The sequence below is a fragment of the Astyanax mexicanus genome, chromosome 8 (assembly GCF_023375975.1).
Source record: "Astyanax mexicanus isolate ESR-SI-001 chromosome 8, AstMex3_surface, whole genome shotgun sequence".
Taxonomy (NCBI): domain Eukaryota; kingdom Metazoa; phylum Chordata; class Actinopteri; order Characiformes; family Acestrorhamphidae; genus Astyanax; species Astyanax mexicanus.
In genome coordinates, this window is record NC_064415.1 from 56467223 (window position 1) to 56484050 (window position 16828).

At 38.4% G+C, this 16828-nt stretch overlaps 1 protein-coding gene across 2 annotated transcripts in view; it reads right to left on the reverse strand.

The window, feature by feature from the left end:
* Positions 1 to 15440, reverse strand: part of slc1a7a (solute carrier family 1 member 7a) — a 32049-nt gene extending 16609 nt beyond the window's left edge. For both annotated transcript variants that reach the window (XM_049482805.1, XM_022677819.2), the window contains exons 1-2: positions 15017 to 15440; positions 8331 to 8410 (exon numbers count right to left, since the gene is read on the reverse strand). In XM_049482805.1, coding sequence (XP_049338762.1) covers positions 8331 to 8410; positions 15017 to 15151 — 215 coding nt within the window. In that variant the 5' untranslated portion in view covers positions 15152 to 15440. The remainder of the gene's footprint in view (positions 1 to 8330; positions 8411 to 15016) is intronic.
* Between the last annotated feature and the right edge of the window lie 1388 nt (positions 15441 to 16828).

Consider the following 16828-nt stretch of genomic DNA (forward strand, 5'->3'; position numbering starts at 1 on the left):
GACGTTAGATTTAGAATGCCCCCCATTATCCTGACTGTCATGGTTGACAGACAGACCAAACGTTGTGCCAAACAAGCAAACATAGATCTCTCATTCATACATAACCTCCTCAGCAGCCCCACATCCCACCTCCCTGAAACAAACAACATTTAATCTTATTTAATCAGTAGAAGAGGAGGACAGCTTTCCCCTTCTTTCACTGAAACCTGTCACCACATCTTCTGCAGCAATCTGGTGCTGTGGAGCATCGAGGAGACGTGTTTGAAGAAGAACGATAATCACCGGAACGTCCCACAGCTCAGAGCAGACGCCGGCTGGAGGACACCTTCCTCAGCAAAACAGCATCTTTGAGTCTAAACAAGAGAACTTCCAGTATAATTTTTCTTTGGCACAGACAGGACTGAACCTTGTTCAAGACTTGAAACCTGTAAATCCCAGCTGTAAAGTATGTTTTTCCAACTAAACTAGAATTTGAAAAACTAATTATGAAGAATTTGAAGGTCCCTGCAGTACGAAACAACCTCATTAGAGGTTCTGGTTATTAGATCCAAGGCACAGCATAGAGAAACCACCAATCCCTCTCTCGCTCCTCTTCCTCTCGAGTCTCGGACCCTCATGCATTGTTTTGCTGGTTCCTACAGTCTGACGCAGCCTCCTAATTAATCATGTAGACCCCATCTCCCAGACGTTACCTCTGTGCTTTGTGGTCTTGATATTGTTTTTCTCAGCTCAGTTTCTGTAGTCCACCTGCACAGTGCACTGCATACAACCAGCGTTGCCAGGTTTGTTTAAAAATCCAGTCAAGGGTAAAAATTCTAGTTTTTTTGGACCACAGCCGCCAATTACAACAATTAGAACGATTACAACAATTAGAACATTGATCAGAAGTTGATCAGAGTTGCTGCAGTGCTGTTAGCCAATCAGAGGTGATATATTTGCATTAGGCCTGTCACAATAATTGCAATATCGATTTATCCTACAGTAAATGAACATAACCTCAATAATTTTTGATAATTGTGATATTGTATATTGTTTTTATTTGTATGTTTTCTTCACATATATAACAGTGAACAATATTTTAGCCAGTTATACTTTAATAACTGTGACTTCATAACACACACACAGTGTGGACTCAACTAGGTGAAGAAATTATATAGTTAAAGTAAATAATTCCCAAACTAATTATAATAAAAGTGTATAATTAAAAAGTGTATAATTGCGTTTTTATGCTATTCTGTTGTCATTATGTCAGTGGCATTTAATAGTCTTAAAGTTACAAAAAATAATCATGTATCTCATTAGTTTCTAGGACAAAAAATCTTCCACAAAAAATTCTTATCGTGACAGGCCTAATTTGCATGTATGAATATTCATGAGCAAGAACAAAAAAATTGTCTTTTTTAAAAGACCAGTTATTCAGTGATCTAAAGCAGGGCTAAATAGAAACACCTGAGCTCACAAAACAGGTCACATGGCATTCATTCATACTACAGACCACAACTGAACTGAATTTAAAAATGAATTTAAAAACGATGGAATGAGCAGCATTGCTTTTACACATTTGTTAAAAACACTTTAGATCCTCTGACAATTTTATAGGTACTTATTTCGTGCCAAATCATGATTAAAACCATCTTTTTAAAATCATTATTTATCATTACTATGTTGCACCTCATTACCAGTCCCAAATTTAAAATGCAGCAATGGTTGCATATTAACAAATAAAATTAAATTGACCATCCAAAACTTTAAAAAATGTATTAATGCTGTCTGCAATTAAATAAAATTATTTAATTAAAAGTGAATTTAAGGAACGATGCATTTTCCATATTGAGAGCACAATTGTTCCTGTTATAAAACAGCTGACTGAGCTCCAGAAAGTCTTGATAATTAGCTAATGATGGGACTACAGAAACGTAAGTGACCTACAGGACAGCAGTAGGGAAACAATGGCTTAGAGATGTATTAAGTAGATCCAAAGCACAGCAGGTAGAAATCACAAAGACCTTCTGTCGCTCACCTTCCTCACAAGCATTACACCGGGGTCCACATGCATAAGGAGGTCATGAGCTACTGATATAATGGCTGCTGGTTTCTGCAACCTGGAGCAACCTCTGAGTCAACTGAGCTGGCCTCAGGTCCCTAACAACGTCTCTGTGTAATAATGTCCCAGCTAATGTCCTGTTTTGTCCCAGGATTGTGCTGAGGTTGTTCTGATACTGAACTGACTGAGCTCTGGATGGACTTGATCATTAGCTAATGCTGGGACTAAAGTCCCTCTGACCCTCACCTTCCTCACATGCATCAAACTTCTGTGCCATACTTAGTATGTTAGAGTAATTATTTTTAAATTTTCACCCAATTATCTCAACTTTCTACTCCTTACATTTTAATAAAAACAGCCTCGTTACTCCTATTTCATTTCAGCTCGTTTTCATTCTGGCTTCTCGTCGTTAAATAAAACCCTCACCCAGATAAATCTCTCCTCCATCCAGATAGAGTAAATCTGAATGTGATTGGATGTAGAGAAGTATAAACATATTCCATTCCGACTCCCGATTGGTTCATACTGTGATCCATCACACCTTCGCACACTTCCCTGCCACAAATCAGTGTCTCAGAAAATTTGAATATTATATAAGACCGATTGGTACCTTTGGCAGTGTGGGCAGTGTGCCAAGTCCTGCTGGAAAATGAAATCAGCATCTCTATAAAAGTTGTCAGTAGCAGAGGGAAGCTGTAAGATATGAAGTGCTGTAAGATTTTGCAGGAAAACAAAACTGCACTGACTTTAGACTTGATAATAAAACACAGTGGATCAACACCAGCAGATATCAGACATGTCTCTCCAAACCATCACTGATTGGTGGAAACTTCACACTAGACCTCGAGCAGCTTGGACTGTGTGTCTCTCCACTCTTCCTCCAGACTCTGCTCCCTTGATTTCCTTCAAATGAAATGTAAAATTTACTGATGATCAGTGATGGTTTGGAGAGACATGTCATCTGCTGGTGCTGATCCACTGTGTTCTATATTATATCGAGACATTCTACGTATTTTTAATTAATGTACCCTTGTTGTAAAGTGTTATTGATATTCTTGATGAATTATTTAGTCCGTATTACTTTGTTTCTAAACTGAAAGCAGAAGCATTTCTGAGTGAAAAAATTGATAAAATATTGTGTTTGTGTGGGTACTAGTGTGCTCATTCATTCTAAAAAATGGGGTGTCGAGTTCTACTGGCCACGTCACGCGTCTTTACCTACTCATTTTATGTCACACTTACAGCCTCTAAAAGAGGATCTGGCTCAATGCGAGTGGCTGGTGGAGCAATGGAGACTTCAGAAGGGCAAACTAAGAGATCAGTAACTTATTCACTCATAGGAAAAACAAAGAAACGAAGGAGTGAAGCAAGCGCCAAAGCCAAAAAGGAACGTGATAGAGTCCGTGCTAAAACCAGGATTAATATCGGATTGGCGTTTGAACAGTGGAGAGAGCTCTTTGACCTGAAAGGGTTTAAAAGTGATGCTGAGTCTTGACTGAGTGCACTCTCTCTCTCTCTCTCTCTCTCTCTCTCTGTCTCTCTAACTGAACATAACCTGGAATCAGACTCATCCGCTCTGAAAGGAGAACGCATCACACCCGCCCAGTTTAAAATGATTCTTCCGAATGATCGGTGCAATTACCCATTCTCACCAGAGAGGGCTCTAAATCCCACAAATCTAAAACTTACGGACATCAGATTTATTGAGCACTGTGGATGTAAAATAAACAAGTAATTGATATAAACAATAATAAGAGGTATACCAACAGCAGATGTCAGCTTTAACACTAACTGACTGACCATCTAATTACATAAAACCTGAACTGTAGATGTGATGTTCAGGATCACAGGGCTGCTGCTGAACACTGACTTACGACAAACACAGTATGCACTAATTTATATGGAAAACATGGCAGAATAAAAATAGGTATTAGTCCAGTACTTCAAAGCTAAAACCAGAACATGGTCTATATTTTCCTCTGATCTTCTGCATTGACTTGTTGAATATGCGTCTCTGATTACTCCGGCTCTGGAAGACTCTGTGTCACACGCCTGTTGAACCCTGGGGCTGTTTTGCATGAATGGCTCCCCTGCTGATGCTGGAAGTACAACACAGCTTTTGGCGGCTTTTCAGAGGTTTAAAGTTGATCTTCAGCGAGATTCAAAACAACCACAGATTTATCCCAAAACAGCGGGTCAGCAGGGGGTTAATGGACATTCCTTTGAACAGCGACGTGACGGGACTGTGAAAAGACCCAGGGCTTAGCCTGTGTTATTAAAGAGCCTAATCAAAGAGGCTTTTCTGTATTAGATGTTTTATAATGAAACATCTAATAAACGTAAACCAGTAATGCTAATGAGCCTGGATTAACAAAAAATAACAAAAAAGCTCATTAAAAAGTTCTCAAGGCTCTGGAAAATTCAATATATATACATATATACAGCTCTGGAAAGAAATAAGAGAGTACTTCAGTTTCTGAATCAATTAAATTATGTTTGAGTAAAATGAACATGGTTGTTTTAATCTATAAACTATGGATAACATTTCTCCCAAAGTTTCAAATAAAAATATTGTCATTTACAGCGTTTATTTGCAGAAAATGAGAAATGGCTGAAATAACAAACAACACGCAGAGCTTTCAGACCTCAAAAATTGCAAAGGAAAACAAGTTTATATAACAATATTCACATATAGTTTTAAGAGTTCAGAAATCATTCAGGAATTCATTCAGGAATGTAAACTAAAGCCCACCAGAGATGCATTTTATTTTATTTATTTTTCATTATCTTTCATTATAGTTCAAACATAAATGCTTGTGGGCCACATTTAAATATTTTTCTCTATGTACATTATATGTCTGATAATTCTGACTAAAATGTTTACTTCTCCAACATATTCTCCAATATTTATTCAGTTATATTTGCATATTATAATCTCGTTCAGCTATGCTGTATAGTCAAAGACAATAAAGGTCACTTTAAAAACTTTTGACTGGTACTGTAAATAATAATATAACATAATAATATTATTAGAACTTAATTCTAAAAATCTATATTATTAGAACTTAATTCTGGATATTAATTTTATTTTTAATCTGGTCTTCAGGCAGAGCAATGAAGTGGGAATCTGGCGAAGACATTCCTGGGAAACTCCTGCTGTGAGTGTCTGAGCATTATCCTGCTGTAAAAAAAATTCCAGTTGGAATGTTATTTAAACTTAATTCTGGATAGTAATTAATTTAATTCTGATAGTTCTACATGCTGTAGAAGCTCAGGGTTTCATGAAGTAATTCAGCATCATCCCAAGAGCTGCGTGGAAAGGTCAGAACATCATGCTGATTGTCCAGCTACAGGCAGTGTGTCAGAGTGATGTCAGAGGCTGGATTAGGTTCTTTGCTGTCTGACCCTGCATGCGTTGGTGGTGTGGGCAGGCAGCAGGAGTTTTCAACCATCTGGAGCTTACTGTGTGCACCACGTCTCCACAAGAGCATTACTGTAATCCTGCCTGGAGATGGGAAATTCCTGCTCAAAGCTCCTTTTCATGAGTTTCCCTTCCACAGCAATCGGTCGTGTACAGTGTGAGGACCAGCTGCCCGGGTGGTATTTGCTTTTTCTTTGAAAGATATATGCACTAGTTTTGAAACCATGCTTAAGTTGAAGAAACGGCATTTAACTCAGTCATTTTAGTTGACAACCTCCCACAGTACCCAGCAGGATTAGCCAGCAGACTTCTTCTGAGGGAGGGATCTGTACTACTTCTGTTCTAAGTCAAAATTCAAAAAGTAACAGGGTGAGCTGCACTGGTGATGACACTGGTGATGTTTGGATATAAAGGCATACGCCACCCCTCACCCGTCAAGCCCCACCAGATCCCACCAAGGATTTGATAAGACTATATAATATGAACTGTACAGAATATCCATTTACACTGCTGTACAGTTTAACACTAGGGAAACTAGTAAAAAAAAGGAAAAATATAGCAATATGCCAAATTCTCTGCAAAAAATATACAGCGTGTAAAAGTTTACAATGTTTGTGTATTTTTCGGTACCACTTTATAATAAGACTACCTTTACAAAGCGTTTATAAATGGTTCACAATTAGTTTATTAATGGTTACTAATTAGATTGCAAATGCCTTAAAAATCATTAATAATCAGTTATAACACATATATAGAAAGAGCAACAATATAGATGGATGTGGGTTCACTATTTGGCAAACAACAGGTCATTGTTGCCCTTTCTACGTATGTGTTATAACTGATTATTAAGGATTTTTAAGGCATTTACAACCTAACTAGTAACCATTAATACACTAATTGTAAACCATTTATAAACCCTTTATAAAGGTAGTCTTATTTTACCGTGGTACCGACTTTTCTAGCAAACACACCACCAGGATAGTTACACATTTTTGCAAAAAATGTGTAACTATCCTGGTTGGTTAGTTATTTGGTTTGTTGTACTTTCATTTACAAAAACTAAGAAATATTGTAAATGTTTACCTGTGTGGTCTGATGAAAACTGGACCTTGCGACAATAGGGCGTAAAAAGCCCTTTAAAATGATTCTTTTACTTTTTTCACACCTGATTTAACTAATCAGCTCATTAAGAAGCCCTTTCACAGATGCAAGAGTTGGGTTAAAGCAGGGAAACCAATAAAATGTGCATTGCAGGATGCCTACAGGACCAGGATTGAGAAACACTGCTGTTTACAACAATTCAAAAAGGCTACATGACATCTATAGTACGAGTCTCTCACAATGAATGTTGCTAGGGAACTACAGGTAGTTGCTCTGACAGTTGCTATGATGTTCCCAAGGATTGCTGTGGTGTCAGGAATCATATTCTTCTATGAGCTTTGTGGATGGCTACCTTATTGTGATGTCACAATAAGAAAACGTGCATAGAACCACTCTTGCAACAATCACTAGATAAGCTAAAGAAACAGCATTTCGGTCATTTCGGTTAAAAACATCAGACAGCGCACAGCAGGATTAGACATTAGACTTTTTTTGATGGAGGGATCTGTACCTACTGTCCGGTGATGTCAGCAAGTCAGCAGATGAGGGAGATGTAAGTACTTTCAAATTGTTTTTTTTTTTTTGCCAAATGGCGCACAAGCTACCACCAACGTGTGGTAAGCATTCGGCATGTATATGGCGAGATGGCCAGCAATGGCCAGCTTATTTGCATTAGTCAAGTTTGGACATATTTCTGCTACTACTGTGAGGTTAAGGGTCAGGACAGGGAATCTACTCTTCATTTGGGTTTGGATAAAAATAAATCAGTGCTAAATAAAGCCTTACAGGGGACAAACTCTGCAAGCTAATCCTATGATTCATATGTACAATGTGTGATTGGGTTGGTGCTGCAATGTTGGAGCTGTGTTTGGTCTGCAAGGTGGCCGATTCCTCTGATTAATTGCTCTTGGCACTGCTGTTTTCTCGCTGGTGGTGGCGGTAGGCCTTGGCTGAAGAGTGTGTGCAGTTGGTTCTCCAAGATTAGCAGTAATTAATGGCTTGACCCTCATGTGCCGATTGCAACTTGGCTTCGGGCCTTCTTTGTGGCCAGGCGTGAACCACTCTGCTATGGGAGTGTGTGAGTGTGTGTGTGAGTAACTGTGAACATGGGTGACTAGAATACTAACCCAGCCCTTCTGTTCGGTATCTATGTGTGTGTGTGTGTGTGTGTGTGCATGTTGAAAGGGCACAGATCAACTCTGTTCTTTGCTGCCACATGAAATGTAAGTAGCTTTGCCCAACGAAGCATTTAGCATGTAATCATTCGGTATGAGAGATTTTATCCAATTTTCTGAGTTGTAAGCCATGAAGTCAGGGCAGGTTATTGTATAATTGATGCTTTTAGACCGAACTGAGCCACTTTCATTGCTGGAGCGGCACACGGTCCTTACCTAAGTCCTCAAACAGATCAATTCTGTTAAATCTGGTTAAATAAGGTGAAGTTTATTATTCAGCTTGAGCTGATATAACAGTGTTGAGTTGGAGCTCAATATTGCATTAACCTTTTCAAATGGAAACCTTTAGATAAAACTAAAAAAAAAACTAAAAAAAAAAGGCTGGAAAGCTGTGTAAAATAAAAATAAGTGTTTAAACACTCTGACAATGTCAAATGTCACAGCTTTTTAAATTTAATGTGGAAATAAAAACATGAGCACGTGCAATTCGATTTTGGAATTTTCTAGTGTACTTTCAAGAAAAGAATTCCTCTTCAGGAATAGTTCATTAAAAGTCTAATTCTAATTCTAGAAACATTCATTCTCTTACCTGGATACGACAAGAGGCAGGATGAGCATTTTCAGCATCCTCATGAGCAGCTCTCCGGGGAACTGGAAGTACTTCACCTCCTTCAGAGAGAAAAAATACATAGAACACAATAGAAGAGTGAGCTGAATGATGATCCAGGAGCAGGACACTGACACTGACAGTCTGTGAAAAGGAAAAGTTTCTTAACCATTTAATTTCTGCTGATCCGTTTGGTAGGGCATGTTTAAATTGTATCCCATTTTCTCCTCAATTTAGAAGACCAATTACCTCATCTTCTAACCTACACTCCACTAGACAGGTGAAAGTCGTCCACCGCTTCTTTCTTTTTTAACTGCTGCCAACACTGAGCATTAGCGATTAGCCAGTGCACTTGGTGCACTTGGAGGAAAGCACAGCGCTACAGCTCTGATACAACAGCTAACAGAAGCCTGTGCCGAGCAGCATTACACTGGGAGTGTTTTTAGTGCTTTTTTTTTTTTTTGGCCAATTGCGCTCTCTCAGACTCTGGCTGCTGATGGCAAGCTGCATCCCCCGGGATTCTGCTGGACCACTGCAAACAATGTGCTGATGTTAAGCCAACCTGATGGTTGTTAATCAGTAGAAGTAATTCAAGGTAATAAAATCCACTTAAGGTATCTTTCAGAAGTCGTCTTTTTATCCACACACATAGATATTCATTATTTTCATGTTATTTTCATAACTGTTATTTATTCTGTTATTTTTAGTGTTATGATTTTAAGAAATGTGTTTTTTTAAACATTTGAGAGAGGTGTGTATTTGAAAAAATATAAATCAATCCATTTTGTACCAAAAAATCGAAAACTGGATTCCAATCCCAATGTTGCCTCAATTTTTTTTTTATTGAATGATGTAAAGAATTACTAGCCCTGCACTGGCAACCCCCACATTAACTGAATTTTAGATTATTAATTATTTTAAATCACTGTTTTTATTATCACATTGTTTTTGATGGGTTGACCATTGGTGAGGGGTGCCTTCTGTAGGGGGGTGGTGTACACAATCACATCCATTTTTCCTGTTTTATTCAGTATTGTGTCTTATTCCTAATAATGTATATTAATGGAAAATATAAATGGAATAAATGGAAATGCACATAAAAAAAGCATTAAAAATATATACAATTATATGTTTTTTTCCTTGTTGAGGAATTTTAAAGAGTTAAGACTTGACCCTGGCACTCAGAATTGTAGTTCTAGTCAGAACAGGCCTGCTCTCATTATATAATCATCATTAAAACGAATTCATTCTGTAATGACATTTCCGGCTTCATCTCAGGCCAAGAACCCTATTGTGTTGCATGAATAAATAATAACATTAAAATCAAGGAATGAATTAAATTACGAGGCAGACAGAGAAACTCTGATAAACAATACAAACGGTAGCAGATCTCTTCTGTAAACAAGCGTACAAACAATTACACACTGATGAGTCAGTAATTGAGTTTCGCTGTGTTTTGATGCTGTTTTATCAGAGCGTGTTGTGGCATGTTATCAAATGTTTTGATATACAGAAAAATAACTCCCTAAATCTGAACATTTCTGAGTTAAGGGGTTTTATCTTAACTACAGAACTTTGTATAAAGATACAGACTAATAGATAACTATGGAGGACTTCGCACTAAAGTGTGTAAATATAATAATTTTATTAGATTTTAGGCATTTTACCATATTCCTATTAAATATTCGGGCTAATGAAGAGTAAGAAGTCTTGCCCAGGTACTCTTATTGGTGTAGCACAGCATTTACTCACCCAGAGCAGGAATTGAACCACAGTCTCCCACATAATGTAGTAGCTTATTGGCAGAAAGTGGTGTTATCCACTGCACCACACCAACCACTATTTGAAATGTATGGCAGGATTAAGAGCCACCTCTAACTGGTAAGAGACTAAAACATCACTGGGGTTAGAAGATAAAACACTGCAAACATTATTTATTGTCAGGAAAATTAAGGGAGAATTGTTTAAAATAGATAAAATATCTATATCTGATTTTTTGCTTTAAGTGATTTTTTGTTGAGAAAGTGCATAAGAGCAAGATACATATTGGAAGCATAATTTTAATTTCTTAAAATATCTTTAAAGAAAGAAAAACAACAAAAAATAAGATGTATGGTTTATAGAAGGTTAAAATACAAAATAAAAAATGTAAACACATTAATATTAATACAAATATTTAAATTATAAAATGTTATGTAAAATATAAAATGAAATCAACCATACATTTAAACACAACCAAAAAAGTAATAGAAATAAGCATGTATTTAAAAAATAATATTGAATTAAGTCTACATATTCTACATATGTGTTAATTATTTATAAAAATGCAATACATAAGGAAATGTTATATAAAATAAATTAAAGTAAGTAAATAATTATGAATAAAATGTAAACATATAGCAAAATATAATATGACAATTAATTGTAATAATTCAAAAGAATTATAAATCAAAAACGAACTTATATAATGAAATATAATACTTATATTGTGTTCTACTGACCTACTGACAAACTTTAATGGAGTTTAAGGGGTTAAATCTTAAAAAAGAATGAAAGCTGTGTAAAGAATCCAGAATCAGTGTGATATATCTTCTGGTGTGTGTTGTTGTTGAAAGTCTAAATGTGCAGCAGTTCTAATAAACATAAATATGCATACATTAATCTGAGATTTGTATAATTTAAAAAGATGAATATCAGTGAACTCATTATGCTCAGACTGTGACTGCTGCTTCCGTCAGCGTCTGATTGGCTGGACCATATTGTGTGTAAGTGGAGATGGAGGGAACTGCTGCTGCTACTGGTGCTAAAGCGCTTTATGTGCTGTATTAAAAGGGGAGGGGCTAGTAAAGCTTAAGGTTCACTGCTTTAGATCAGGATCAGTGCTAACAAATGGCAATGCTACATGCTAACACAGAGCCTAATGCTTTAGAGCTGGCCTGAGGCCCAGCCCGGCATCTGCTGCTGAGACACCTGGACCCGGCCGGGCTCCGGGCCTCAGCTCTGCCCGTTCTGATCGGGCCGCCGGGAGCCAGCGCCTGATTGGTAAACATTAAACCAGTGTTCTGATCAGCAGGAGAGACTGAGACGGAAAATATATCACTTGGCCGAGGTTAACGAGAACATACTGGTGGTGCCGCCTGCCAGTCACCCAAATTAGTCAGTGGAGGAATTCATCAGTTTTGACTACATTAGAATAAATATACCCTCGATAAGCAGCCCAAGATCCGCTCAGTCATTCAGATCATGAAACTCTGTGGGTGGTTCTTCCCCAGGAGCAGCAGACTGGGAACAAATCTCATAAATGTCGACAAATGTTGAGTTTAAATATAAAACATGGTGTATAATATTAAACATTAGTAAAGTTGTAACACCGCTGACTCCAAACATCACTGTCTATAAACCTCCCGCCTACAATACCACTGTTTTACACCACTGACCCTAAAATCCCTGTGTAAAAAATACTTTCCCTTACACCACTGTCTACAACAGCACTGACCGAAACACCACTGACTGTAACACCACTGACAATAAGACCACTAACTGTAACACCACTGACCGTAACACCATTGACTGTAACACTACTGACTGTAACACTACTGACTGTAACACCACTGACCGTAACACCATTGACTGTAACACAACTGACGGTAACACCATTGACTGTAACACTACTGACTGTAACACTACTGACTGTAACACCACTGACTGTAACACCACTGACTGTAACTCCAGTGACAGCAACACCACTGACGGCAACATTGCTAGCTGCAACAGCACTGGCTCTAACTACACTGATCTTAACACCACTGACCTTAACACCACTGACTGTAACACCACTGACAATAAGACCACTAACTGTAACACCACTGACAATAAGACCACTAACTGTAACACCACTGACTGTAAAACCACTGACTGTAACACCACTGACCGTAACACCATTGACTGTAACACTACTGACTGTAACACTACTGACTGTAACACCACTGACCTTAACACCACTGACTGTAACACCACTGACTGTAACACAACTGACTGTAACACCACTGGAAAAAAATAAGAGATCACTTAAAAATGATGAGCTTTTTTGAGCAAAATCAAAAACCTCTGGAATATAATCAAGAGGAAGATGGATGATCACAAGCCATCAAACCACCAAACTGAACTGCTTAAATCTTTGAACCAGGAGTAAAGCATGTTATCCAAAAGCAGCGTGTAAGACTTGTGGAGGAGAACATGATGCCAAGATGCATGAACACTGTGATTAAAAACCATGGTTATTCCACCAAATATTGATTTCTGAAAAAATCAATAAAACTTGAATATGAATATGAACTTGTTTTCTTTGCATTATTTGAGGTCTAAAAGCTCTGCATTTTTTTATTTATTTCAGACATTTCTCATTTTCTGCAAATAAATGCTTTAAATGACAATATTTGTCATTTATTCATTTTATTCAAATATAAACCTATAAATAGCAAAATCAGAGAATCTGATTCAGAAACTGAAGTGGTCTCCTCATTTTCTTCAGAGCTGTATATATTTATATACAATTTATTGCCTGTGTCAGTTCTTTTATTTAGTGAAAGTGTTTGGAAAGCATTGCAGTAATCATTTTTTCAATCTTTCCCTTTAGGCCATACAAATACGTTCTTTCTTGCTTTGTTATGATCATCTGGGACGAGTGCCTTCGTGACACAAATGTTTTTATCACGGTGTCACAACAAATTGCAAGTCTAAGAATAGTCCCAGTTTACTACCTTTAATCATAGATGATCTTTTCAGAGTCTCCGTTTTGATGGGTCTAGGCTGACCGGTCATGAAGACCTTGATTGTTTAGAAATCTTTACATTAAAGATCTGCTCTCAGTCACAAAGAGCTGTAAAACGCAGACCTCGTCACTATGAAGAGGATTCTGAATAGAGAAAATAGAGAACAGAGGCAGGAGCAAAAGCTCCATACAAGCTTAACGTTTCAGCGCTTGCTCGATTCACTCGCCTGCGACATTTCTCTGCTCGGCTATTATGAAAAGCTCTTGTAGCAAAGCAATCAATTCAGTGGTATTTTGCTTTAGAGGTAATTTACTTGACTCTCTCATGCATTCAGATACTGTCTGGCGGAAACGTTTTGTGACATTCTGTGCTGGGAACTGAGTCATTACTTTGATGAACTTTAAAGTCAATTATATACATCCTGTCTTCCAATGCTACACCTTTTCACCCAATGTTTTATCTGAAATCATAACAGCCTCTATTCTTCTAATATATGGGAATATAACAGTAGAGAGGTGTTTCCATGTACAGGTGCATCTCAAAAAAATGGAGTATCATTGAAAAGTTACTTTGTTTCAGTAACTCAGTTCAAAATGTATTTCTTTTATTGTATATTGTAGAACAACTGGTACTTCTGGCAGTGTGGGCAGTGTGTCAAGTCCTGCTGGAAAATGAAATCCACATCTTCATAAAAGTTTTTATCAGCAGAGGAAAGCATGAAGTGCTGTAAGATTTTGTGGGAAAACAAAACTGCACTGACTTTAGACTTGATAATAAAACACAGTGGATCAACACCAGCAGATGACAGACATGACTCTCCAAACCATCACTGATCATCAGTAAATTTTACATTTCATTTAAAGTAAATCAAGGGAGCAGAGTCTGGAGGAAGAGTGGAGAGACACACAGTCCAAACTGCTCGAGGTCTAGTGTGAAGTTTCCACCAATCATTGATGGTTTGATGGAGAGACATGTCATCTGCTGGTGTTGATCCACTGTGTTTTATCAAGAGCAAAGAGTTCTAAGATGTCAACTAACCTTTGATTGACCAATGGCAGTCTAAATTTTTCATTAAGATCAGTCAAATCAACTGGTTTACATCTAATAGACTACTGTGTAGTGCTTACATTTCCACATATTTGAGGACAACACTGCTACTGAATGTGTTTTAAGCTATTTTAAATTGCACCCATTGCTGACACTGATGTGAAAAGGCACACACATAGCACATACCTGAAGTATTGCCAATAGAACAGGACTCTTTGGTGCAGACAAACATTAACCTATAGTGCCATGTCCAATGGTAGGAGTATGACAGCAGGCTAGCACTGAGCTGTGGAGCAGGGTAAAGTCTTCCCTGGACGGGAGAGACAGTTATTCCAACAAAGTCTACCATTTCAGTTTCTGAATCAGTTTCTCTGTTTTTTCTATTTATAGTTCTATAAATTTATATTTATACTTCAGAAATCAATATTTGGTGGGGTAACCCTGGTTTTTAATCACAGTTTGGCATCATGTCCTCCTCCACCAGTCTTTTGGGTAATAAAATGAAGCAGTTCAGTTTGGTTTGATGGTTTGTGATCATCCATCTTCCTCTTGATTATATTCTAGAGTTTTTTTTGTTTGGTAAAATCAAAGAAACTCATCATTTTTAATTGGTCTCTTATTTTTTCCAGAGCTGTGTGTGTAGTTTACCTAGTCCTACACTGTTAAAGTAGAAGTTCCTTGAGGAAATTTGAGGGTTTTTTCATTTTGAAACCCTAAAAGTTCTTTATGGAACCTGTTATTTGTGTGTCAGAGTCTGTCAGATCAGGGGAATACACTAGACTCTTTCCCTCCAAGGCCAGATTTAGGGGAGCACCACTGGGGAAGAGGGTGGGGAACCCATGGACTGACCTGCTCGGAGAGGTGTTTGGAGCGCAGGAAGAATCCCAGCAGACAGCCGACCACCACGGCCATAACAGACATGATGAGGAGGCCATTCTGCTGGCAGACATTCTTCACCCGGCCCCATACTGCACCCAGAGCCATGGTGATGAGTCTCCACGGTCCACCTCACTCAAGTTCACTCTTCACTCTTCACTCAGCCATGCACTTGACCCGGCTCAATGGTCCAACTGGTCCAAGGGAGGAGGTCACATGGAGAATGCACATGGAGAAGAAGTTCAGGAAGGATGATCTGAGAGAAGATCCTGCTGGAGAAGGTGGTTTCACGGCCCTATTTGAAGGACGCTGTTTATGGACAGTCCACTGTTGGTCACTCCTGGCAAGAATAAAGCCCATTACACTGTGGCACAGCTGCAGTCTATCTGATTTTCTTTCCCTCTGTCTCTCTGACTCCCTGTCTCTCTCTCTCTACCTCACCACACCCACTTCCTCTACTGTCACTGACCGGCCAATAGGGGGCTCTTCGACAGCTGGTGGTATTGTCCCAGGGTTAATACCAGCGATCCTATTAGGGCCGCACTGCATTAAGGGGATCTGGAGCTGGATTAAGGATCTTTGAACAATTGGAAAGGGGATTGTTTCAAACTACAGATGAAAAAAAGAAAGAAATGAGAACAGAATAGTGAAGCGAAGACAACAGAGCAAAAACTAACTACACTGCTTTTATGTAACTCCTGAGCTTATATATATACTACACAGCTGTACGATCACAGAATCACGGCATGCTGGGAAATCTTTGCTCTGGATGATCGTGCACACAGACTCTTGAAGCCGCTGGCTAACTGGACAATCTGCCCCGACAGACGTGCAACAGCTCCACCCACTGATCAGTGTGGCGGTTTGGGGAAATAATATCAACCCAGAGACCTACAGATCACTACTAATGAACTGTAGATCTTGGCTCAACACTGGCTCAACAAAATTGGATATGTTGGCATAGCATTGGCTAATCTCATTGGACCTACCAGTTCAAAACTTACTTTATTTCATTAATTCAGTTCAAAATGTGAAACTCCTATATTATATGGATGTATTACACGCAGAGTGATCTATTTTAAGCATTTGTTTTTTTTATTGTTGATGATAATGGCTTACAGTCAATGAAAACCCAAAAATCAGCGTCTCAGAAAATTTAACTTTTACATAAGATCAATTGGTACTTTTGGCAGTGTGGGCAGTGTGCCAAGTCCTGCTGGAAAATGAAATCTGCATTTCCATAAAAGTTGTCAGCAGAGAAAAGGATGACGTGCTGTAAGATTTTTTTAGGAAAACACTGCACAGACTTTGGACATGACATGGAACCAGTAACCAGTTTCTTTAGCGCGAACCATGACCGCTTCTGTTCTCCATTGCTGTGCAACACCCTCTGTTGATGATGTATCATATGACAGAATGGTGGACCAACACCAGCAGATGACATGTCTCTCCAAACCATCACTGATTGGTGGAAACTTCACACTAGACCTCGAGCAGTTTGGACTGTGTGTCTCTCCACTCTTCCTCCAGACTCTGCTCCCTTGATTTACAATTGAAATGTAAAATTTACTGATGATCAGTGGTGGTTTGGAGAGACATGTCTGTCATCTGCTGGTGTTGATCCACTGTGTTTTATCAAGTCTAAAGTCGGTGCAGTGTAGCACTTCATGCTTCCCTCTGCTGACAGATTGGAAAAAGATGCGGATTTCAATTACCAGCAGGACTTGGCTGGAGTTTATATCGGCCTGGTTTCAACTTTTACAAATGACTCAAATTATTTCTTGT